The sequence below is a fragment of the Gracilinanus agilis genome, chromosome 2 (genome assembly GCF_016433145.1).
Source record: "Gracilinanus agilis isolate LMUSP501 chromosome 2, AgileGrace, whole genome shotgun sequence".
Classification (NCBI taxonomy): domain Eukaryota; kingdom Metazoa; phylum Chordata; class Mammalia; order Didelphimorphia; family Didelphidae; genus Gracilinanus; species Gracilinanus agilis.
Window position 1 is genome coordinate 570,283,758 of NC_058131.1, and position 26,614 is coordinate 570,310,371.

General features: G+C 36.3%; 1 protein-coding gene across 1 annotated transcript in view; it reads right to left on the reverse strand.

Moving 5' to 3' along the window:
- The window catches only part of IQCH (IQ motif containing H), a 278,771-nt gene that overhangs the window by 180,307 nt on the left and 71,850 nt on the right, over positions 1–26,614 (reverse strand). The window contains exons 5-6 of the mRNA XM_044660111.1: positions 7,272–7,389; positions 2,913–3,038 (exon numbers count right to left, since the gene is read on the reverse strand). Coding sequence (XP_044516046.1) covers positions 2,913–3,038; positions 7,272–7,389 — 244 coding nt within the window. The remainder of the gene's footprint in view (positions 1–2,912; positions 3,039–7,271; positions 7,390–26,614) is intronic.

Below are 26,614 nucleotides of genomic sequence, written 5' to 3' on the forward strand. Positions count from 1 at the left end.
TATATATATATATATATATATATATACACCTCATTATACAGATGAGAAAACAGAGGCCCAGAGAGTCACTTGCCCAAGGTTACATAGCTGATTAGTGTCAGAGCCAGGACTAGGTTTTAGTTTTTGGTGTTCATGCTTCGTGATGAAGCTTTCCTAGATGTTGACAAATCTCCCTTAGTGAGTCATCACTCCTATGAATTCCTATAGTAGTTATTTTCTACACTATCATTTAGGCAGTTAACATATGAAACTAGCTCTAGAATGGAAGCTCTGGTTTACATAGATCAGGTTTAGTGCTGGGAATTTTGCAAAAAAATCTTTCTATTGGTTCAAGCTCTCACCTAAAGTTTTACCTGGAATAAACAGAATTTGACATATGTCTAGGCCTCTACAGTTCATATGCAAGCACATAGGCTCACAACATATCAAATATAGGAGAGTTTTAATAGGTTGATTGATGATGATTCTATCTGGCAACACAAAATATAAAAACTCCCAACCCAAACTCATAGACAATCAAAGTAACTCTGCTTTTCTCTCCGATAAGCCTTCACCTTTCTAGTGACTACACAATCTTCCCTACATATGAAACAACCATGGGTGTAGTAGGGTCAAGCAACCCACATCTATGGTGAACCCATCCTCCTTCAGTTACCTAATGATCTCTCACACTTATAGTACCACCCTGAGACTGCAGTCTCCCATCACTGAGAAGTCTTTCTAGAATTGTGTAGTCCTAGCATGTAAGTGAGAGTATCCATGAACATGAATGACAGAGTCTAAGCTTGTTTCCTCCACCTCCTGGATAAGTATCATGTTGCTCCAACTCTCGATTGATCTAGGAACTTCATGTTTTCCAGGTTAGGCTTGGACAAAGCATCACTCACTGTTTCACTGTGGCTACCTCTGAGGTCACATGGTTCCCTTACACATAAGAATCCCTGGATGGGCAGGCTTCTCTCCAGGGAACTGTCTGCACAGCAGGCTTCTTTGTCTAACTCGGCTCTAACTGGCACAGTACTTCACACATAGAGGGTTGTAATAAATGCTTGTTGATCAACTACCTGTGTTGTCCTCCATTTAAAGGCCAAATCCAAGGACAGAGTTCCAACAAATTACTAGGACTATTCATAAAGGGGTAAGGTGAATACTCAGGCCAAGGCAAGTTCACATATTAGAGAGGAAATAACAAGGAGGAATCCCTAACTTAGTGTAGAACTCTGCCACTTTTGAAGTGTATTCATAGACATTAACTCATTTGATACTCATAATTCCATAGGCTAGCCAGAGCTAGTAGTATACCCTTACAAATGAATAAACTGAGGCTCAGAGCAAGATTGTATGACTCCTAGTCCATGGAAGGAGAGAGAAAAGGGATAGGATTTGGGGTGGGTGGGAATTAGGGGTATCTGAATGCATCTGTAGCATCCTCCAGTGTCTCTACTACAGATATCTCCAACAGATGATAGGATCTTGCTTTCTAGATGTCTCACTGGAACCTCAATCTTATCATTAAGTCCAAGTTTATTATCCTTTCTCCCAGACTTCTTCCTCCTTCTGACTTTATTACTTTTTTGATCTCAGAATTACAAAATTTGGTATTGGAAAGAAAGTAATAACCATTTAGTCCAACCCATCTTCTACCACTTGTTTGAAGACTTCTTTTTTTTTAACTCTTAATTTCTTTCTTAGAATCGTAAGTAATCATTCCAAGGCAGAAGAGTGGTAAGGGCTAGGCAATGGGGTGAAATGATTTGCCCAGGGTCACACAGCTCCAAAGGGTTTGAGGCCAGATTTGAACCAAGGACCTCCCATCTCTAGTTCTGGCTCTCTACCCACTGAGCCACTTCATTGCTACGAAAGACTTCTCTAAGGAAGAAGAACCTGCTCTCTCCCAAGACAGTCCAGTCTACCTTGGGTTAGTTACCTATAAGGGTTAGTAAGCTTTTCCTGACACTTGGCCAAAAGTGGCTTCTTTATACCCTATGCTTCCAATTGTGTCCTCTTGCTCAAACAGAACAAATCTAATCTCATCTTGTTGAAATCTTCATGTTATCACTAACTCTTCATTCTCCATCACTTCTTATATCCTGTCACTTATATCTCACCAGGTTCTGTTGGTTCTACCTCTGAAATATCTCGTATCTTTCATCCATTCTACTTCTTTGGTGACCATTTTACAACAGGTCGTCATAACCACCAATCTGAACAAGCTTTCTAGAGTTAGACTGTATAAAGTCTACCATTCTCTTCAGTTTCCAGTTTTATGCTACAAACAAACAAGAATCCTTGTGATTTCCTATGCATGCCCTGTTTTTCTACCTTCATGTTTTTACTTATATTGTTCCTTCTACCTAGAATATACCCATTTGATACTCGGCCTTTTAGTTCTTATATAGCCTATGAAACCTGAATCAAAAGCACTCTCTTTCAAGAAGCTTTTGCTGATTCTTCTTCCCTTCTCCCACCCACTTCAATAATGACATGACTCCTCTCATATAGTGTTTTACTTTTACCTCTCTTTACATAAGCACTTAATTTTCTGTCAACAAAAATATGAATTATTTTATTGTTATCTGTTATATATTTCATATCCTAATTCACTGCAAGTTTATGAGGGCAAGGACTAATTTTCATCTAGGTTTTGTGGTCCTTGAAAAGTACAGAATAGCGCTCTGCCTAAAGTTTGTTGGTAATGCATGTTTTGTGATTTGACTAGGTGACGATGGAGATTTTTTATTTAGTAAAGATGCAGCCCAAAGTTATTACAATTGCCCTCTGATTTTCTCAAAAATTCTGAAAAAAAAAATTTCTTGTTTAGTCACTAACTGTTAGCTGGGTACAAGTATCCTAATTTTCCCCAGAAGATGACTTAATGAATTCCCTAAGTACACACAAATAAAAAGATTTACCTCTACTTTTTGGCTTAGGCTGTTTACAAGAAGGAAAGAAAATACTTTTCGGTGCAATAGGTGGATTTTCAAGAGTAATCTTTGCTGCTGGTGGGATCAGTCCTCGTTGAATCATACTCAAAATACCTTTAAAATGGTATAATAGGACATTAGTTGATTTCTAAATAACGATTATAGTAATAATGGCTAGTACTTTAAGATTTCCAAAATACTTTATATACATTATCTCATTTGTTTTTTTCCACCTGAGTTCTAGAAATTCTAAGAGCTTTTCCAGAGTTCCTAGACACATAAATCTAATATAATATTTCTTTTTATAAACATGTATATCACTTTGAATTATTTGAATCCAAGAAACATATAAATCATTCAGGCAAAGAAAGCAAAACTTTATTAGTAAGAGTAAAAGTGAAATTATAAATTAAACGATAATTTACAAGGCAAAAGAGTTCTGGAATTTGAGGCAAGGTTTACTTGCAAATCTGTGAAAAGAAGAATCTCTGAAAAGTGAAGCTTGGAAGTTGGTTTTAGGTCATTGAGATCTAAGGCCTAAGACTAGATCTTGGCATTCTTTCATAGAGGTCACTGCAAGTTGTGTTCTAAAAATGTGTTTGTAAGATGGTTAATTGGAACTCAGGACACATTTTTAACACAGTGGTGTATCACTATCCCAGCCCCACAAATGCCTTTTTAATATTGGAATTACCCGATTATATACAAATACATAATTATACACATAGGCATTCTGCTCCAGAACCCCTCATATTTTATAATGTTTCTATGAGGAAAAGCATTTAAAGATTTAACTTGATGTTGAACCTAGCATTGAGTGGAATAGGATTTAAAGCTCAAAGAGAACTTAGAGATCATCTAGTACAACTCCCTAATTTTATATATGAAGAAACAAAGGCCCCAAGAGGCCAAGATCACCCAGGATTAAAATTCAAGTTTTCTGATCCAGTGTTGTTTCCATTTCAACAAGCTAGTCTCTCTGGCATTACATCTCCTGTCTACACCTTTGCACACATTACTGCTCCTTCTTCCTCTCCATCCCTCAAATGCTGTTCTTCCTCCACTCTCCCTCTTAGAATTCCCAGCTTCCTACAAATCTCTGGTCAAATATCATATATCCTCCAAGAGGTCTTTTTGGATTTCCTCCAGCTATTAGAAGCTTTCCTTCAAATTCATCTTTGTATGTATTTTGTATAAACTTATATTGATACATGTTTTCTCCCTTAATAGAATGTAAGAACAGGATCTATTTCATTTTTATCCTTTTGTTCTTAGCACAATTGTTGGAACACAGTAGGTACTTAATAAAATGCTTATTGGTTGTCAATATTGATATTTCAATTAAGTGTCAGATGTGTTGACTAAATTGGGGCAAATAAGCTTTTCTAGGGAGACAGAAGCAAGAGAAAAGGAGGAAGATCTAGTATTAAATCTTACAACATTGTAAGGTAAACCTTGTAAGGCAAATCCTACATCACCAACTGTGTGACCTGAGGCAAGTCTTCTAAACTCTCTGATCTCCAGTTTCCTTATTGACAAAATGAAGGAGTTAAGCTCAACAATATTTAATATTCCTTTGAGATCTTATCCTTCGGTGTTAGGAGAGTATAGGCACTAGAAGAATATCCATAGTAAAGGATCAGGGGGAGGATGCAAAACCAGCAAAGGATAAAGAAAAAGTGTTTTTGAAGGTAGGAAGAAAAATGTAGAGAATGTGTTGTTTCTGAAGAAAATGGAGTTTCTAGTAAAGTGGCCAATAGTGTCAGACATGACCAAGAACAACAAAAATGTTAACCAAAAAAAGCTATTGGATTTGATTCTTCTAGAAAGTCACTAGAGGTCTCTGAAAGTTCTGATAGAATTGCATGGAGGGGCCTACAAACTGGAAAATACCACTGAGGGAAGAATCATAGAAGCCTATATTGTTAAAAAGACAGGGCATACTAAGCAATTGTGTATAGACTACTTTTTCAAATGAGTGGTCAGTGAAAGATGGTAGCTAAATGAGGTAGAGGGACAAATGGAAGTTTTTTGTTTATTTTTAGTATAAAGGAGACCTGCTTATATTTGTAGATAGACAGGAAGAAACCAGAGGAAGCAAAGGATCCCTGAGAGAAGCAGATCAATTTCTAGGTCTAGGAGTGGGTAAGGAGTGTTGGGAACAAGGGAGAAAGTGGAAAGATTAACCTTAGTGAGTGATAAAAATACCCTCTTTCTTCTGTGATCAGAGGAAAAGCAAGAGTGAATGATAATTCTTAGAAGACTTGAGAAAATGGAAGGAGGCTGAAGTGAGAGCCCTAAATGACAAAGGGTCAAAGGATATGAATGTCATTTTCGGATAAAGAAATCAAAGCTATCTAACTATATGAAAAAAATGTTCTAAATCATTCTTGATTAGAGAAATGTAAATTAAAACAACTCTTAGGTACCGTCTCACATCTAGCAGATTGGCCAATATGACAATAAAGGCAAGTGATAAATGTTGGAGGGGGTGTGGAAAAATTGGGACATTAATGCATTGCTTTTGGAGTTGTGAAATGATCCAACCATTCTGGAGGACAATTTGGAACTATACCCAAAGACCTATACAACAATGTATACCTTTTGTTACAAAAATACTACTACTAAGTCTGTATCCTAAAGTTATTTTTAAAAAGAAGGAAAGGACCTATTTGTAAGAAAATATTTATATCTGCTTTTTTGTGGTTGCAAAGAATTGGAAATTGAAGGGATGCACAACAATCAGGGAATGCTGAACAAATTGTGATATATGATGATGATGGAATACTATTGTGCTGTAAGAAATGATGCCAGAAAGACCTACGTGAACTGATACAGAATTAAATGAGGAGAACTAGGAGAACATTGTACACCCTACAAATAATCAACTGTGATAGACTTAGCTACTCTCAGCAATACAATGATCCAAGACAACTCTGAAGGGCTTATGACAAAGAAGACTATCCACCTCCAGAGAAAGAACTGTTGGAGTTGGAATGCAGACCAAAGCATACAATTTTTCGCTTTATTTAGGCTTTTATTTAGGGGTTTTGGTTTTATATTATTCTTTTATAAAAATGAACAATATAGAGATATATTTTTATGATAATACATATATGACCCAGATTGAATTTCTTGCCAGCTCTAGGAGGAAGGGAGACAATTTGGACTGTATAACTTCAGAAAACTTATGTAGAAATTTGTTATTAAATGTAATTGGTAAAATAAAATAACTTTATAATAAAGGGGAAGAAATACCAAAGGAAAAAATAAATGAAAGGTATTTATGGAGTGGTGAGAGTTTGATTGTGGAGAAGAAGAGAGAAAAAAGAAAGAGAGAGGGAGTTAAGGATGTGAGAGCAAAAGAGTTGTTGAGGTGCACTGGGAACTTAGCTGAGAATATATGATAATCTGCAGTGGTTCAATTCAATCCAATTCAATTCAAAAAACATTTCTACAGCACTTACCGCATGCCATTTATTGTGCTAGACAATGGGGATACAAAGATAAAGATGAAGAACAGTTCCTGCCTTCAAGGAGTCTTTGGGGAGATATAACATATGAACACAACAGACACAAGGTAATTTTGAGAGGAAAAGTGCACCAGAAAGGAAGGTGATCAGCAAAAGTTTCCCAGATCAGAGGTCATACCTGAGTTACTAAGTTTGAGTACTAAGAAACAGAAGGGAGAACAAAATGTATCCTAGCTATAAAGGGGTAAACTCAGAGGCAAGACATGATGAGACAAGTTTGATGAACAGCAAATAGTCCAGTTTGGCTGAAAAAACTAGCATGCGTGAAAGAGAACAAATAAATAGCCTGGAGAGATGGGCTTCAGCCAAATTATGAAGGGCTTTACATGACAAAATGAGAAATTTGTACTTTATCCTAGAGACAATTGAGAGCTCCCACAGATTCTTGAAAAGAGTCAAATCTCTACTGTATGAAGATTATTTTGATAGCTGCGTGGAAGAAATTGGACAGGTGAAAGACTGGAAGCAAGAAAGGCAATTGGGAGGCCGTCTAATTAAAGTCAATAAACTTTAAGTGCCTACTATGAGCTATGCTCCTATATTCCAAGCAAGATGTTATGAAACTCTAAACAAGGACAGCGATCATGTGAGTAAAGGGCTTATTATACATTCACAGGAATCATCAACATAGAAATGTTAGATAATCCAACTCATGTGAATCGATGAGAAACTGGAACCCTGAATTACTGGTCTAGTAATTTGACCAAGATCCCATAACTAGTTAGTGGCAGAGGTAGAAATGGAATTCAACTCTCTAATGCCTAGTTCGGAGTTCTTTCTGCTATGTTAAAAAGTGGATAAATGGGTCACTGACCTTTCTTTGCATCTTTTTCAAGGATAGGTAGAGGAGTGAAATAAGAATTCCTACGGCAAGATGGCAAAACAGTGAGGGTTTCAACAGTAGTTCCTTTTACTATCTTCTGAAACTGTGCCTAAATGATCGAAAACATATTTTGAGAAAACACCTTTGCCTTTATAATCAACAGTTTTTCAACATGCAAACAAGAGAAAGGACTATGAAAAGTTTTATTATCCTTTAATAATGTGGTAATATCAGCTTCAATTGTATTGCTTATGAATACACTGTACTATTACTGTCTATTGTCATGGGCTTGCATAATTTAATACAGTTAATTAAGTACAATGCACATGTAGTGATTTCTGCTTTGCAAAGTTAGCATGCCAGTTAATAATTTGTTCTATCTAAATGACTACTATATAAAAGTGCTATCTCTTGACAGCATGTTTTGACTTCAGTTAACTTTTATACAAGCAAATTCATGGAGATGGAAAGATTATAGTTCTAAGAAAAATAAGAAAGGAAATTTCTAAAGCGAAGGATAATTTTTGGCAGGTTCATGAAAAATTCCTTAGATTACATATGCCATCCAAGGATTTCAAAAATTGTTACAAATATGTCTTCCAGTCTAGCGTATTCCAAGCAGCAGGAATAAAACAGTAATGAAAATTGTTTCATTATGGCCATGAAATATGAATTGTTGCTATTAAATGACTTCTTTAGATTTTAAAGATTCTGTGCATTTTTTATAAATTATATGTAATTATAGCATAGGAAAAAGATTATTTTACCTATTTTATAATAGATTATGATAATTGGGCCTTCCAAAGCAGTGAAGATGATACTAGATGATGTTTATGGAGCGCTATACCTATTCAAATTGTGTATGAATGTTAGTTAATTTATATAACTTCCCAGGAAAATAGGTAAAAATGTAGATCACTTTTAAAATAATTACTAACTGTTGAGAAAGAAAAGTAGAAGACCTATGAGGTCTCAGGTCTCATAGAATCCTGAAAAGTTATAAGATGATTCTGTTTAAGCAGGGTTAGTGCCATGGGTGGGACTCTCTAAGTGCTGGACAGCCATGAATCTTCCAGGACATTGGAAAAAAATCGTACAGTGGGCCTGAGACTAACTTAGTATTTGCAAATCAGGAGAGGATCAAGAACTAGGGCCCATAAAGAGCCAGGGACCAAGGGTGAAACCTTACAGAGGAGGTCAGCATTGCTAGGTTTTCAATTCTGGAGTTGAAGAAAGGCCAGAAGCAAAGGTTGCATCACAATGTCATCAAGAAAGAAGCCAAAAGCAAAAGTTGAGCTGGAATCAGTATTTCAGGGAAAAGGAAGGGGGCTGAAAATTGAAAATAAGAAAAGACAAAAGATGAGTATAAGCAGCTAAAAGAGCTTACCATGGTGCACTGGGTTCAGTGTTCCATGAATAATTGTGCTGTGGAGGTTGTTCAGGGCTATCATTCTCCTGAATGAGAAGTATTCATATTAGAAAGAGTAGTGGAGAAGTTTTTTGAACTTGAAGAGGAAACATTTAGTAATATGTCAAAATGTATGATAAAGACAATTCACATGGCATGACCAAAATTCCACCATGTCTAATTGTAATTTAAGTGTACAATTGTAGGATAGAAAAGAGTGGTACTTAACAGATAGCCTAGAGGGGGAAATGATAGCTATCAATTGAGAAAAAGCCAAAGCAACCCAGTCCTTTTCCTGATTTCAAGCCTCTCTCTGGATAGAGGGGCATGCAGTGAACCTCTCCTCTCCATGTCCTTTTTCCTTTCTCTCAAAACACTCAGATACAGGTAGTTAGGTGGATGATATTCTGAAGCCTCTTGATGCCCACTGTGAATCTTTTCATTGCCCTTTGAATCATTTTCAATTTTGATTTTTCAGAGATGGAATGGCCCATGATTCAAAATTTTCCATAAGCACAGATGTGATCATATCACCTCCTTGCTTAGTAATTCCATTGGCTCCCGATTGTCTTAACATAAATACAAAATACTGTTTTACTTTTATAGCCCTCCACAATTCAGCCCCAATCTATCTTTCCAGTCTACTATTATACAACATTCTCTTTCCTATACCCTTTCCCCAGTGAAACTTTATTTCTTTCTGTTCCTCACACATGGCAATCCATCTTGAGTCTCTGTGCTTTTGTTCTGGCCATTTTCCAAGCCCAGAATGCATTTCCTCCTTTGCTTTGCCTCAAAGAACCTCTTTCATACACTAAGAAGCAGCTAAAGCATTACTTTATCTCATGTTGTCTTTCCTTCTCTTCCAGGCTGCTGGTACCCTCCCTACTAAACTACCTTATACTTAATTCTGTTATATTTATTCTGCATTTATTCTGCATGTACAGGTATCCCTTCCACATCATGACTTTTCCCATCTTGCTTTCAATTTAACACTAGTCAGGCATAAGAAATTAAATGAGAATTTGGGAGGAGTTTTGTAAAAGTCACAGATAACACACAAAGGACAGTAGACAACACAGAAAAAAGTTTAGAAGTTACATAAACTGTGACCAAATACTTAAGCCAAATTTTACAATAAGGTCCTTTAAATACCCCATAAAAGAAAAAGAAAAAATTCAGATTTCTCTGGTATAAAGGAAGGGCCAAAATTTTAAACATGGATTTTCCATATCTCAGGGGTGTCATGCAACTATCACTGATATTACCCACAATGTGGAAGAGATGTCTATATTTATATAGGTACATATTGTCTCCTCTATTAGAACGTAAACACCTTGATAGGAAGGATTGTTTTTCTTTTTTGCCTTTGCATTCCCCATAATCTAGCATGGAGGCTGGCAACATAGTAGGTGCTTAATAAATGCTGACTGATTTATTCCTAACCTTATCGTAGCACTAAGAAAAGATATGTATATCCTGAAATATCTATGATTTATCAGTTTAGGGAACTCTTGATAAGAGAAACCTCGTATGTGTGTTCTAGGGCATTGTTTGAGACAGAAGTGAAATGCCTTTTGCCCACAGCCAGTAACAGAGAGACAAGATTTGAAATGAATTCTTCCTGTCTCCAAACCTAGCACTAACTAATTTTTACTTCCAGGAAAATACTAGAGTAGGGATTTTGTGTCATAGAACAGTGCTACATAATTTCCTCAAAACAATTCAGCCTATTCTCTTCCTTCAATTTTGGGGCCAATACACTCTCTATGATGCTAGTCTAAGATATATGTACTAAGAGTAATACAATGGACTGGCTATTCAACTACATGCCATCATCTGGATGGTAATTATTCTTCCTCCATTTGGTTTTCTTCTATTTGGATTATTAGGGTTTTGTGTAGTCATGCAACTCATTGAGGGGATCCTCCAGAATTCTTAAGGTTGAAACTTCAACACAATGTCATATATAAACAAAGGTATCTTGAGGCCCTCACCACACACAGGCAATTCCATTCAAAGTCCTTATCTTTCATGAGTAATGGACACCTTTGGTGAGCTTTTATCTCACTTTTTTATATAAGGACAACTCAGGAATTTAATATTTTTGTTTTTTGGGGGACAATATTGAAAGAATATCATTCAGGACATGTATGATCAAAAAAGACTAGTGAGACCATAAGGTGTCTCAGTCCCAGGGCTGCACTGATTCCCATGAGCCATCAAATGATTTAGAAGATGGTCTCCAGCATGAGGGAAGGTCTTCTATGGGCTTTATGGTAGGACATAGACAATAAGTGTACAAGATAAAAATGTTGAAATGGGATTGGTTGGAGCTATGCAATTAGGGACTAAGTGACATTGTGGATAGAAGGCCAGGCCTGGAATCAGGAAGATTTATCTTCCTGAATTAAAATCTTCTGTCAGAAATTTATTAGCTGTGTGACCCTGTGCAAGTCACTTAATCCTTTTTGCCTCAGTTTCCTCATGTGTAAAATGAGCTAGAAAAGGAAACAGTAAACCACTCCAGTATCTCTGCCAAGAAAACCTCAAATGGAATCACAAAGAGTTGGAGATGATTGAATCAACCAACCAAACAATGCAGTTGGATAAATTATCCACAATGCACTAGTATAACCTATATTGGATTATTTATTGCTGAGGAGAGGAAGATGGGATGAAAGGAAGGATGGAGAGAATCTAAATGACAAAATGTTAGGAAAACAATTTTTAGGGGCAGTGAGCTGGCTCAGTGGATTGAGAGCCAGGCCTAGAGATAGGAGGTCATGGATTCAAATGTGATCTTAGACACTTCCTAGATATGTGACCTGGGGCAAGTCATTTAACCCGAATTGCTTAGCCCTTAACAGTTTTCTGCCATAGAACTAATACATAATATTTATTCTAAGATGGAAGGTAACAGTTTTAATCATTTAAAAAAACCAATATAACCATGGAAAAAATTCTAAACAAATTTGTTTTTAAAAATTATCTTAGGATGTCCAAGGGAGGAAGTGAATAATGAGCTCCCAAATGTTTTTCTAGACCAGCATAAAGGAAGTTCCTGGTCTTTGATTATAAAGAGGATCATCAACCATATTAATTTATTAGTTAAATGCTAGCCTAATCAAGAAATTTATATTCTTACCCCCAAATCAGTCTCTTGAGTGTGTCAATTTAACACTGGAAAGTAAGGGGTTGGGGGTTTTGTTTAGTTACTAACTAAATAGCATTAATGAAACAGAGAGAAGCACTGCTCTGATATATACATGACTTTAAAAATGAGAACTCTGGACAAGGACTGACACAGGAGCAAAATAATGGAATGACTCACCCTGACCTGAAACTTCTCAGCATGACAATGAGTGGTCCTGATTGATAATTAAACATTTTAATTTATGTAAATAAAATAAAATAAAAAGAAATAAAAAAGAAACCAATTATCAAAATTGTTTTTGAGGTAATTAAAAAATTAACTAAAACAATTTTTAAAGAAAAAAGTAAATTACCCACAGTTATCAGATGACAGTCCATTGAAATGTTAGAATTTTGAAGTAAGTTTAAAATGAACCCTAAGGTTCCAGGTTAAGATGGTGGCAGAGTAAAAAGAAGCTGCTTCACCTCTTCTAAATAAACACATATAGGATTCCTCAAGAAGACATAAAAACAAATCCTAACAAACGAAGGGACCCCACAATAGGGCGCAGCAATGAAGGTACGTGGAATTGGGGCATTTCCATGCTATAAAGGGGTGAAACAGCTCTCACTAAAATGGGAGCTGAGCAACCCTCTCTCCCCCATCCCACCTACAGTGCCAAAGCCAGCGCAAAAGAGTTAGAGCAAGTTTGGGGCACCCATTAAGTCCTTGACAGCTACCTAGGGTCACCAGGGCATGCTCCTGAGAGCAGCAAGACTTAAGACCCCAAGAGGCTAAAAAACATGTGGATTTTGAACACAGACCTTGACCGCAGACCACGGACACAGGCTCAGACGCGGATCCTGAGCTCTGCCTCAGACCTTGGTTGGGTTCCCAGTGCAAAGGGTTGCAAGGCTGTGGAAGCAGCACCCTGAGACTGTTAAAGGAGCTTTGGGCAGAGGAACAAGCAAGGGGACCACCAGGAGACTTGACCCTGAGAACAACTAGACCTGAGACCTCAGGAGCCTAAAGAGTGCAGATAGACTCTGGGTGTGAGGATAAACCTGAGAGGGCACGCGGCTCACAATGCCAAGCCATCCACAAGAACCCCAAAAAAGAAAGATCAACAAGAAGAAATCTTTAACACTTGACAACTTTTACACAGAGAAAATCCAGACAACAGAGCAAACAGCAGAGGAGAACAAAGAAATAATCATATCTAAAACTTCCCACAATAATGAAAACTGGTCACAAGCTTTTGAAGAGTTCAAATCTGAGATGATGAGAAAGATGGAAGATATCTGGCAAGAAAATAACAGTTTAAAAGGCAGAATTTCACAATTAGAAAGTGAGACAAGAAAATTGAAGACCAGAAATGACCAGATTGAAAAGGAAAACCAGTCTCTAAAGGCTAGAATTGACCAATTAGAAGCTAATGATCTCTCCAGACAGCAAGAACAAATAAAGCAAAGTCAAAAGACTGATAAAATAGAAGGAAACATGAAATATATCAATGAGAAATTGACAGATCAAGAAAACAGGTCTAGAAGAGACAATTTGAGAACCATTGGTCTTCCTGAAAAAGCAGAAAGACGCCATACTAAAAGAAATTATTCAGCAAAACTGCCCTGAAGTTCTACAACAAGAGGGCAATATAGACATTGAAAGGATCCATAGAACACCCTCTACTCTAGACCCTGAAAAGACAACCCCCAGGAATATAATAGCCAAATTCAAGAACTTCCAAGTAAAAGAAAAATTTTACAAGAAACCAGAAAGAGACAATTCAGATATCAAGGAGCACCAATCAGGATCACACAGGATCTGGCAGTCTCCATGCTAGAAGACTGCAAGGCTTGGAATATGATATTCAGAAAGGCAAGAGAACTGGGTCTACAACCAAGGATCACCTACCCATCAAAACTGAGTATATACTTCCAGGGGAAAGTATGGGCATTCAACAAGATAAAGAATTTCCAAGGATTTGCACAGAAAAGACCAGGACTAAATGGAAAGTTTGAAACCACAAAAATCAAGAGAAACATGAAAAGGTAAATAAAAAACAGAGGGGAAGAAAGAAAACTCTTACTTTTTAAATTTGCCTCTTTAAGGGCTTCAATATGATCTAATTATTTGTATTCCTATGTAGAGAAATGTTATGTGTAATTCTCTATAGTGAACTCTATTCACTATTATAGTATTCACTATTATAGTAATTAGAAGAATTATTCATATGTAGAGGTTGGAGTACTAAATGGTCTAAGATGATATGGGGGGTGGGAAAGAGGGGGGTGAATAGTAGAGGTCACCAAGAGAAACTTGAATGAATAAGAAAAATAGGATATTCTATACCACACAAAGAGGGCATGGGAAGGGGAGGGGATGAATACAATTATAAGAAGGAGAGGAAGAGAGCATTAAGAGGTAATATTTAAACCTTATTCTCAGTGGAATTAACCCTGAGAGGGAAGAGTAGCTATATCATTTGGGATATAAAACTCTATTTAACCCTAATGAGAAAGTCAGAAGGGATAAACCAAGGGGAACAGGGGAGTGGGGAGGTCAAAAAAGGGAGGGGAGAAGAAGGGGGAGGGAATTCAGTAGACCTTAAAAATAAAAAGAGGTGAATAATAAGGGAGGGGGTAAAAAGGGTAGTAAATAAAGGGAGGGGACAAGGGTTACTGGCTTAAAGCAAACCACTGGTTTAAAAGGAAATTATGTAAGAAGAAGGGGTAGAACTAGGAGAGGATACCAAAATGTTAGCAAATACACAACTGATAATTTTAACTCTGAATGTGAATGGGATGAACTAGCCCATAAAACAGAAGCAAATAGCAGAGTGGATTGGAAACCAAAATCCTACCATATGTTGTCTACAAGAAACACATATGAGGCAGGAGGACATACACAGGTTTAGGGTAAAGGACTTGAGCAAAATCTTTTGGGCTTCAAATGAGAAAAAGAAGGCAGGAGTGGCAATTATGATTTCTGACAAAGCCAAAGTAAAAATAGATATGATTAAAAAAGACAGGGAAGGTAATTACATCCTGATAAAAGGCAGTATAGACAATGAGGAAATAACAGTGCTCAATATATATATATGCACCAAATGGCATAGCATCCAAATTTCAAAAGGAGAAACTGGCAGAGCTCAAGAAGAAAATAGACAGTAAAACCATACTAGTGGGAGATCTAAATATTCCTCTTTCAGATCTAGATAAATCAAACCAAAAATAAATTTAAAAAGATAAGAGAGGTGAATGAAGTCCTAGAAAAATTAGATTTAATAGATATGTGGAGAAAAACAGAGATAAAAAGGAATACACCTTCTTTTCAGCTGCACATGATACATTCACAAAGATTGACCATGTAATAGGGCATAAAAACATTGCAAACAAATGCAAAAGAGCAGAAATAATAACTGTAACCTTCTCAGATCATATAATGCAATAAAAATAATAATTAGCAAGGGCACCTGGACAGGCAAATCAAACACGAATTGGAAATTAAACAATATGATCCTCCAAAACCAGTTAGTCAAAGAAGAAATCATAGAAACAATCAACAATTTCATTGAAGAGAATGACAATGATGAGACATTCTACCAAACTCTGTGGGATGCAGCTAAGGCAGTACTCAGGGGGAAATTTATATCCTGAGTGCATATATTAACAAATTAGGGAGGGCAGAGATTAATGAATTGGCATGCAACTTAAAAAACTAAAAAGTGAGCAAATTAAAAATCCCCAGATGAAAACTAAATTAGAAATACTAAAAATCAAGGGAGAAATTAATAAAATCGAAAGTAGAAGAACTATTGAATTAATAAATAAGACGAGAAGCTGGTATGATAACAGATAAAATAGGCAAAGTACTAGTCAATCTAATAAAAAAAGGAAAGAAGAAAACCAAATTGACAGTATCAAAGATGAAAAGGGAGACCTCACCTCTAATGAAGAGGAAATTAAGGCAATCATTAAAAACTATTTTGCCCAATTATATGGCAATAAATATAACAATCTATAGGATATGGATAAATATTTACAAAAATATAAATTGCCTAGATTAACAGCAGAAGAAATAAAATACCTAAATAATCCCATATCAGAAAAAGAAATTGAACAAGCCATAAAAGAACTCCCTAAGAAAAAATTGCCAGGGCCTGATGGATTCACAAGTGAATTCTATCAGACATTCAAAGAGCAACTAATCCCAATACTTTACAAATTATTTGATATAATAAGCAAAGAAGGAGTCCTACCAAATTCCTTTTATGACACAAATATGGTACTGATTCCAAAGCCAGGTAGACCAAAAACAGAGAAAGAAAACTACAGACCAATCTCCCTAATGAACATAGATGCAAAAATCTTAAATGGAATACTAGCAAAGACACTCCAGCAAGTCATCAAGATGATTATCCACCATGATCAGGTGGGATTTATACCAGGAATGCAAGGATGGTTCAACATTAGCAAAACCATTCACATAATTGACCATAGCAACAAACTAACAAACAAAAATCACATGATTATCTCAATAGATGCTGAAAAAGCCTTTGACAAAATACAGCACCCATTCCTATTGAAAACACTGGAAAATATAGGAATACAAGTATCTTTCCTAAAAATAATAAACAGTATATACCTAAAACCATCAACAAGCATCATATGTAATGGCGATAAATTAGAAGCCTTCCCAGTAAGATCAGGAGTGAAACAAGGATGCCCATTATAACCTCTATTATTTAACATTGTACTAGAAACACTAGCAGTAACAATTAGAGAAGAAAAAGAAATTGAAGGTATCAAAATAGGCAATGAGGAGACTAAGCTATCACTCTTTGCAGATGATATGATGGTATACTTAAAAAATCCTAGAGAATCAACTAAGAAGCTTGTAGAAATAATCAACAACTTTAGCAAAGTTGCAGGATACAAAATAAATGCACACAAATCATCAGCTTTTCTATATATTTCCAACACATCATAGCAGCAAGAGGTAGAAAGAGAAACACCATTTAAAATACCCTAGACAATATAAAATACTTAGGAATCTATCTATCAAAACAAACACAGCAATTATACGAACACAACTACCAAACACTTTCCAAACAATTAAAACTAGATATAAAGAATTGGAAAACCATTGATTGCTCATGGGTAGGATGAGCTAACATAATAAAAATGACCATTCTACCCAAATTATTTACCTATTTAGCACAATACCTGTCAAACTACCAAAAAACTTTTTTACTGAATTAGAAAAAACTATAACAAAATTCATTTGGAATAACAAAAGATAAAGAATATCAAGGGAAATAAAAAAATGTGAAGGAAGGTGGCCTAGCTGTACCAGATATTAAACTATACTATAAAACAGTGGTCATCAAAACAATATGGTATTAGCTAAGAGACAGAAGGGAGGATCAGTGGAACAGACTTGGGGTAAGTGACGTCAGCAAGACAGTGTATGATAAACCCAAAGAGCCCAACTTTTGGGACAAAAATCCACTATTTGACAAAAACTGCTGGGAAATTTGGAAAACAATATGGGAGAGATTAGGTTTAGATCAACATCTCACACCCTACAACAAGATAAATTCAGAATGGGTGAATGACTTGAATATAAAGAGGGAAACTATAAATAAGTTAAGTGAACACAGAATAGTATACTTGTCAGATCTCTGGGAAAGGAAAGATTTTAAAACCAAGCAAGAGTTAGAGAAAATTACAAATTATAAAATAAATAATTTTGATTATATTAAATTAAAAAGCTTTTGTACAAACAAAAACAATGCAGCCAAAAATCAGAAGGGAAACATCAAATTGGGAAAAAAATCTTTATATCAAAAAACTCTGACAGGGGTCTAATTACTCAAATATACAAGGAGTTAAATCAATTGCATAAAAAATTAAGCCATTCCCCAATTGATAAATGGGCAAGGGACATGAATAGGGAATTTTCAGATAAAGAAATCAAAAGTATCAATAAGCATGTGAGAAAGAGTTCTAAATCTCTAATAACTGGAGAAATGCAAATCAAAACAACTCTGAGGTATCACCTCACACCTAGCAGATTGGCTAAAATGATAGAAGGGGAGAGTAATGCATGTTGGAGGGGATGTGGCAAAATTGGGACATTAATGCATTGCTGGTGGAGTTGTGAACTGATCCAACCATTCTGGATGGTAATTTGGAACTATGCTCAAAGGGCTACGAAAGATTGCCTGCCCTTTGATCCAGCCATACCATTGTTGGGTTTGTACCCCAAAGAGATCATAGATAAACAGACTTGTATGAACGTATTTATAGCCACTCTTTTTTTGGTGGCAAAAAACTGGAAAATGAGGGTATGCTATTCAATTGGGGAATGGCTGAACAAATTGTGGTATATGCTGGTGATGGAATACTATTGATCTCAAAGGAATAATAAACTGGAGGAATTCCATGTGAACTGGAAAGACCTCCAGGAATTGATGCAGAGTGAAAGGAGCAGAGCCAGAAGAACATTGTACACAGAGACCAATACACTGTGGTAAAATAGAATGTAATGGACTTCTGTAGTAGCAGCAATGCAATGATCCATAACAATTCTGAGGGACTTATGGAAAAGAATGCTACCCACATTCAGAGGAAGAACTATAGGAGTAGAAACACAGAAGAAAAGCTACTGCTTGAACACATGGGTTGAGGCGGACATGATTGGGGATGTAGACTTGAAACTACCACACCACTGCAACTATCAACAATTTGGAAATAGGTCTTGATCAATGACACATGTTAAAACCAGTGGAAATGGGCATCAGCTATGGGGGGTGGCAGAGTCGGGGGGTGAAGGAGAAAGTAAGAGTATGAATCATGTAACCATGTTAACTTTTCTAAAAAATAAATATTATTAAATGTAAAAAAAAATAAAAATAAAAAATAAAATAAAATGAACCCTAAGATATGCCTTGGAGGGGCTAAGAAATCATAAAAAGGTAACATACAGGGGGCAATGTGATGGCTCAGTAAATTGAGAGCCAGGCTTAGAGATGGGAGGTCCTAGGTTCAAATCTGGCCTCAGATACTTCCCAGCTGTGTGACCCTGGGCAAGTCACTTAACTCCTATTGCCTAACCAATACTTTGGCTCCAAGGCAGAAGGTAATTGTTTTATTTTTAAAATTTTGAAAAAAAAAAAGGTAACATACAGCTTGAGGGTGAGGAGATAAGAGTGGAAGGGGGTGTTGTGAAAGTCCCACATACATTGCTTTGACATTAAAGTATATCATAATTTGAATGTATGTATATAAGCCTCAAATCTTTTTTTTTTCTTTTCTTTCAGCACCATCTAGCTAAGCTATCTGGGCTCTCCCACTGCCTGCCTGAATTATTGCATAGCCCCTAGTATCAGGGGTCCTGTGAAGCTCAGATTCAGAGATATTTTCCTTATTTCTCTTTCTCTAGAGATGGTTCTCCAAATGCATATAGTAGAGGCTTCTTGGTGTCAGAAATGGTTGTGCCTTCATTTGTGGGATTGATATCTGGACCCGATGAAGCAAAAGTAAATCAAAGGAGACCAAAAACATCTAGCTTAAATAATATTTCCAAATACGAAGCTGTTTAGAAGACAGACATGACAGTTTCAGGATTCACAGCACAGTTTATCTAGATTTTCTGAAAGCCTTTGATAAAGTGTGCCTGACAATCTGCCGCTAAAGACAGAAGCAGCAGGATCCAACTTAAAACACAGTAATCAATAAAAAATAAAAAGTGAAGGCAGAAAATATTCAGTTTCTGTTAATAATCAGAGCACAGGAAAATGATTTTGAAACATTTGAACCAGATTCACATATACAAAAACTAGAACCAATGTCAGAATGGAGAGTAAAGAAAAACACTGATGGGTCAGTCTATGTAATTGTCTCAAATGCCATCTCTATGAGTAGAAATCATTAACTGGAGTACTGCTAAACTTGTAAAAAAAAAAAACAAACAGCTTAAAATTCTAGTTTGGCTCATATCGTTTAGCCCAGGGATCTCATTGCTAGCCACATATCCCAAAGAAAGAAATGTCTAAAAATTTTAACATGTTCCATATACACCAAAACATAACCCCACTCTTCATAATAGTTAGATGACTGGAAACAAAGTAGGTTTCCATCATTTGGGGAATGGCTTAAGAAATTGTGGCACATTAAATTAAGGAACTGGAATTTTTCGTCTGTCAGAAATATTCAACGAGCATTTAAGCTCACATTCTGTCAGGCACTTGGCCAAGTGCTAGGGATACCAAGAAGACAGTGCCTTCCAGGAGCTCAAAGTCTAAAGGATAAAGAAATAAATGAATACAAATACATAAAAGCAATGGAAGTTTCATATGAACAGATCCAAAGTGAAGTAGCCAAGACAAGAACAATTACATACACAATGACTACAAGTGTGAGGAAAGCAGCAACAAATAAAATTGAGTGGGAATGTTGTATAATTATAATGATCAACACTGGCCCAGAAGAAGAGGCATGTGAAGGTACCTCCTTTCTTTGGTATAAAATATTGCTTATAATGTTTGACTTGTTTGATGCTTTAGTACATTAGTAAAATTTAGTTTAAAAAGTTTAGTAATAATTGTTTCTTTTTCCATTTTCTCCATTTAATTTTTTGTTTTAAGTAAGAAAGGGAAAATAAGCATTTATTAGGTATTATTAAATACTATGTTCCAGGCACTATGATAAGTACTTTATTATCTCATTTACCCCAAATATTATCTCAGTCTATTCTTTAAGGAATGGATCTCTGAAGGGGAGAGGTAAATGAAAGTGATGTAAAAGTGAAAGATAATAATAAAAAACAAAATTTTAATGGTATGTGTGATGCTACCATATGGCTAAAAAAATGGGTAACTTCTATTAATACTAGGATAGTTTCAGATTTGAGAAGGAAGATGGAAACATTGACTTTGAAAGTCTTTTTTTTTAATAACTAACAATAAAAGTATAGTTAATCTTTGGAAAAAAGTGCATAGAATCTTTCTCAGTGACAAAGGAGTCTGATTTTAGGAAAAATTGAGTTGGCTATGGAATAAGAATAAAAAAGAATATGATAAGATCTTGTAGGAGTCCTAAAACAAATCTCAAAGATGATCTTACTAGCAGGATGGTCTAAATTCCATCTAGGACTACCTAGAGGATCCCAGCTAAAAATAGTACTGAAAGGGACACTATTTCCCTCTCTTTTCCCCTGAGTTCATCCCAAACCTTCTCATCAATGCTACAATCTCCTTTGCCCCTGCCAGTCAGATACTGAACACACATCACCACCCTTTCAGAGGGAAAACATTATTCTTCCTCTCTTCTGACTCTTATACTACCACTTCCTGCCTCTTCCTTTCCCAATGGTAGGAGGTAGCTCCTATTGGGTAGAAGCCTCAATATACTTTCTAAAAAACAGCCTTACCTTCTGTCTTAAAATCAATACTGTGTATTCGTTCTGAGACAGAAGAATGGTAAGGGCTAGGCAATGGGAGTTTAGTGACTTGTCCAGGGTCACATAACTATGATGTGTCTGAGGCCAGGTTTGAACTCAGACCTCCTGTCTCTGGGCCTAGATCTCAATCCACTGAGCCACCTAGCTGCACCCCCACAACATTATCTTAAGACCTCTGGGTATTTCCATCAGACCTACAGCTGAACTCTCCAAATGTAACATCTTCCCAATTAGAATGTGAAATCTTCGAGAGAAAGAACTTTTTCCTTTTTCAGTTGGTATCTGTAGTGGATCCGCATTTGGTAAGGGCTTAATAATTTTTTGATTCATTGATTCATTCAAATGAAAACAACTAAAAGATGCTTGCCATTAATGTTCTTAATAATGAACATTTCATTCTTAAGAACAGTCAGCACTGAGTCAAGAATTAGTGCCACCTAAATTAGCAAAGGAAGCATATATGACCTCTAAAATGTTGGCAGGTTTAGTAGAGAAAGTGCTAGAATTAAAGCCACAAGATTTGAGTTGGAGAATGGGACCTCAGAATCTATTTAGTGCAACTCTTAATACATGAGGAAACGGAGACTTGGGAAGGTAAAGTCACTTTTCTAAGGCCACACATTTAAGTGTTTGAAGTGGGATTCAAACCTGCATGCTCCAGTATACCAGGCTCTAATAGCAATTAGTTGTAAGACGCACAAGTCACTTCACTTCAGAGCCTCATTTTTCTGATTTGTAAAATGGAGATACGACTGCCACTACTAATGATAGCTAACATTTATGAAGTCTTTACTGTGTGCCAGGCACTGCACTAAGCTCTTTGCATTTCTTATCTCATTTGATCTTCACAACCACCCTGAGAGGTATGTGCTATTATCCTCATTTTACATATGAGAAAACTGAGGCAGAGAGAGGGGGATAACGGATTTGCCCAGGGTCATGTGGTTAGTATATTTTAGACCTGCTCTATGATACCACTAAGCTTCCCCAATAATAATGATACTATTAACCTTACTGGGTTATTATATACAAGATACTTTGTAAATGGTTAAATGAATGAGCTATTATTATCCCCAAAGATCAAAAATAGTAATGCCATGAGTTAACCAGATTACAAATAAACGAATAGCCACCTGAAGCTAACAAATTAAATTCTCCCAAATTCATGGCCTTCTAACAATCCCTTACTAATACTTGACTGATAGCGTTTTAAACAATCAACATAGGCATACTTTCTTCTCAATAAAGACTGTCCAATGGGAATAAATAGAGATTTGGGAGTAGAGCAATTATGAACCTTTAAACTTTCTGTAAATTATAGCCATGGGTGCTTTCATATCCCTTCAAGATAATAATTATGAGGATTGTGGTAAAATTTGAATTAATAAGATTAAAGAAAATTTTACTTCATACCAACCAGGGTTATAAATGTGTTAAACTCATGCTATCTTAATGGAATTTTCAGCCTCACTTTTTTTCTTCTAAATCATTCGTGCATAGAAGTGCTTTAGTTTTTATGCACACTGGGACAATATAAAGTATACACTAAAAGAATGAAATTTAATTAAAACATCAACTTCTTTTTCTCCCCCTTTTTACAGGCTTTTGTTTCACCAGCATTGATTTTCTTGTTGGCCAGATTTATCCTCAGTTTAAATTCTGGCAGATTGTTTATGGTCGGCAATTTGGTGCATTCACATATGTTTTAATAAACACATGGAATAACTTACCAAGAGAGGTGATGAAACAAACATTAAAAAGAGGTTCATAGGAATTTTAAGATGGAAATTTAATTGAAGGGTCTATTGGCAGAACCAAAAGTAAACTGGGCACACCAACACCATCTTCTCCTTTTCCTAAAAACCAGTCATGTATCATAGAGTAGAAATTAGTTTAAAGGTTTTAAAGTATTTGGCTCCCTTATTAAAGAGTTCGATAGGGGAACTGCTAAAATACATAATTCATAACTTTGATTATGTCCATGTTTGGAGAAAACCATTTAAATATCTTAGGGATATTCACCCATAACTAATTACTATACAGAGTTCATTCTAATCAGTTTTCAATAATATAATCCAACTTTAGAATGATTTCCATATGTAATTTACTATAGTTTAGTGCTCTGTCAGCCTAAGCCTTGAGGCACAAAGCTATCAAAATAATATGTTTGGGCTTCTAGCCACCAAAATGGGAACTTGAAGGGGAAAAAAAATAAAAGATTTTGTATAACACTTTCAAATGACCTTTGGAGTACAATAACAAAAAAAGCAGATCAAAGCAAAGAAAAATCTTTTGCTTTTGAAAACCAGAGTAAGTCCCCAATATCTTTGTAACCCAGTTATCACACTCCAACCTCTGACTAATAGACTGAGCTGAATTTGGGAGATCTATCTCTAATCATAATCTCTATGGGTCACTTCTCTCACCACTTATGATTCCCCTTTAGAACATGAGAATCTGCCTTGTTTCTCTCAAAGGACTCTTAGTTCCCTGCAAGCACTGGGACTAAAAAACAAACACCAACAAACAAACAAAAAAAACCAAACCCATTAACCATAGAATCAGTTAATTGAAGGCAGTAAATAAAAAATAAGGGGCTCATATCTGAGTCACTTTGGCAAAGCAATAATTAGTATATTCTTTTCTAGTGAGGTCTCTTTTCATTGCCCTAAGAAATTTAGTGGTCCTTCTCCCCAAAACTCTTTTAGTCTTTTATGTCCATCTTTCAACATCCTCCTGTATCTCTTGTAGCATTTTTCATGGCACTATCACTCATATAGTATATAGTAGCATATTTGCCTCCAAATTCCTTATGGCTCTTCTATCTGAAAGCCCCACATTTCTCTTCCTATTGCCATATACTTTTTTCTTTCTTCCATGGGAATAAGCCACTAGAACCCCCTTTGGAGCTTCTTGAGTTCTCTTAGTACTCAGTATGTTTAATTTCCATGCGAGCTTTAAAAACATGAGATTTTTTTTTGTTTTTACTTTTTTTAGTTACAGGCTTGAATTAGATCAGAAAACTGTTGCCTTGGATATCATTGGATCAGAAGATTTTCCAAATTAAAATTGCTCCCCCAATTTTTTCCTTATTTGTGGAGAGAATTTTTTAAAATGATTTATCAACTAAGTGTAAGCATTTATTAAGTACCAACTATATGTAAGCACCCTTCTAGGTGCTGGGGCTTACAAAGATAAAATGGAACAATTCCTGTTATCAAGAAACATATAATAGTATCTGCTTATGGATGCCAACAGGTGTTGAACACAGAATATAATTTCAATATTGTCTCCTATGGATTACATAAAAAATCATGACAATTATCAAAATTCAATTACATAGGGGGCAGCTGGGTAGCTCAGTGGATTGAGAGTCAGGCCTAGAGACCGGAGGCTCTAGGTTCAAACCCGGTCTCAGCCACTTCCCAGTTGTGTGACCCTGGGCAAGTCACTTGACCCCCATTGCCCACCCTTACCAATCTTCCACCTATGAGACAATACACCGAAGTACAAGGGTTAAAAAAAAAAAAATTCAATTACATATTTGAAAGCCATGATGGCATAAGTTAACAAACATTAAGCACCTACTCTGAGCCAGGCATTAGGCTGAACACATGGATACAAAGAAAGAGAGGGGGGATAATTACTGTCCTCAAGGGGCTCATGATCTATTGGTAAATTAAGAATTTGTCCAAATATATTCCCATTGGGGGAAGCAGCATGGTGAAATGGATAAAATTCTCGCCTCAGAGTCAGCAAAATCTGCCTCTAACACATATGACTTCTGTAATGCAAGGTGACTGACAGAAACTTTTTGCTTCTATAATTTCTAACGGTCACAAAAAGTCAGTTAGAAGTCTTAGAATCTTCAGAAAGTCAGTTAGAACTTAAAGCCATAAATAGAGGTGAAGTTCCAACTGATGAGGCTTTTGCCTTCTGGCTTTCGCTGTGGCTGGAGGCTTTTGCTTTGGCTTAGCCTGTTAGCTGCGGCCTTTTGGCTTTGCTTTGCTTTGGCCTTGGCCTGTGCTTATCTTGTCTTGGGGAAATTTAAACCTATCTCATTTCTCTGGACCTCTCCCTGATCTTTCTATCTACATTCCCTTTCCTTCCCCTGAATTTCCTGCGGGTCCTGGGTAGAAGGGAGGGCTTTGTGATTGAACATTGTGGGTTTTAGTTTCTATAGACAAGTAGAGTATCCTCAAATAAGTTACCCCTAGTTTTAGTGATTCAATAAGGACTTTACTTAAAAGGCAGTCGAATCTCCCAACTGGGAGAGCAAGTTCTCTCTCAGTTTAAACCTCTCCTGTGGCCCATCCCCCACCATCACCCCTCTTCCTAGCAGCAGTTAGAAAATCCTAAACCCTTCTCCCCTTCTGACTGACCCTGGTATTAATAAATCCCCTTGTTACCTATTCAAGCCTCTGGTGAATCATTGAATTGAAAATTGAGGCAAGGGCTAAAGAGGGAAGGAATCATTTTCTTTAATTTCTTGAGAGAACTGGGGGCATCCATCTTGGCAGGAAGTACCTACGCGAGACTTCCTCCAGTCATCAGTTTGACTGGCAGGGAGGGGTCCTCTCTATTCCTCCCTCAAGAGACTTTAGTAACTAACAAGAGAAAACCTCCAGCCAAAACCTAAACATTTCTTACTGGCCTTAATTTCCTCCCTGTATCCTCTGTCTCAAGCCTCTGGGAATAAACCTGTTTGAGCTATCCTCTCCTACATACCCCATTTCCTTTATCTCCTATATATCTTCCCTTACCTTCTTTCCTCCTCCAATCGCCTTATAATCACCTAATATCTCCTTTATCCTTCCTCACACCCAAATTGCCTTGTTGACCCACTCAGATTTCTATATTTACTTCTTGATAACACTTCTAAAATTCTGGGCAAGTCATTTAACTTCTCAATTCTCTGGGCATCTCTCCAAGAGTATATAGTAAAGAACTGTTACCCATCTTCATTGTCTACCAAAACAAAACCAAATGGATAAAGAATGTGTGTTTTCCAAATTATCAAATGTATTTAGAAGGCCAGACCACTGAGTTGCTTCATTAATACAAATATCCTGGTAAAACGTTGCAGATGGACAATAATCTAGACCTAGAATTAAATAAATTGGATTACATTTCGGAAATTTCACAGTTCTTAGAAAAAGAAAAGAAACAATTTACTAGGGGAAAAACTGACTTAAATTTCTCTGATAAAAGTTTGATATTCAAGATACATAGACATTTGTCAAAATTAGGACAAAGGTCTCCCCCCCAAAACAGGTAAATGGTCAGAATATGAGCACTTTTCAAAGAAAAATTGCAAACAAC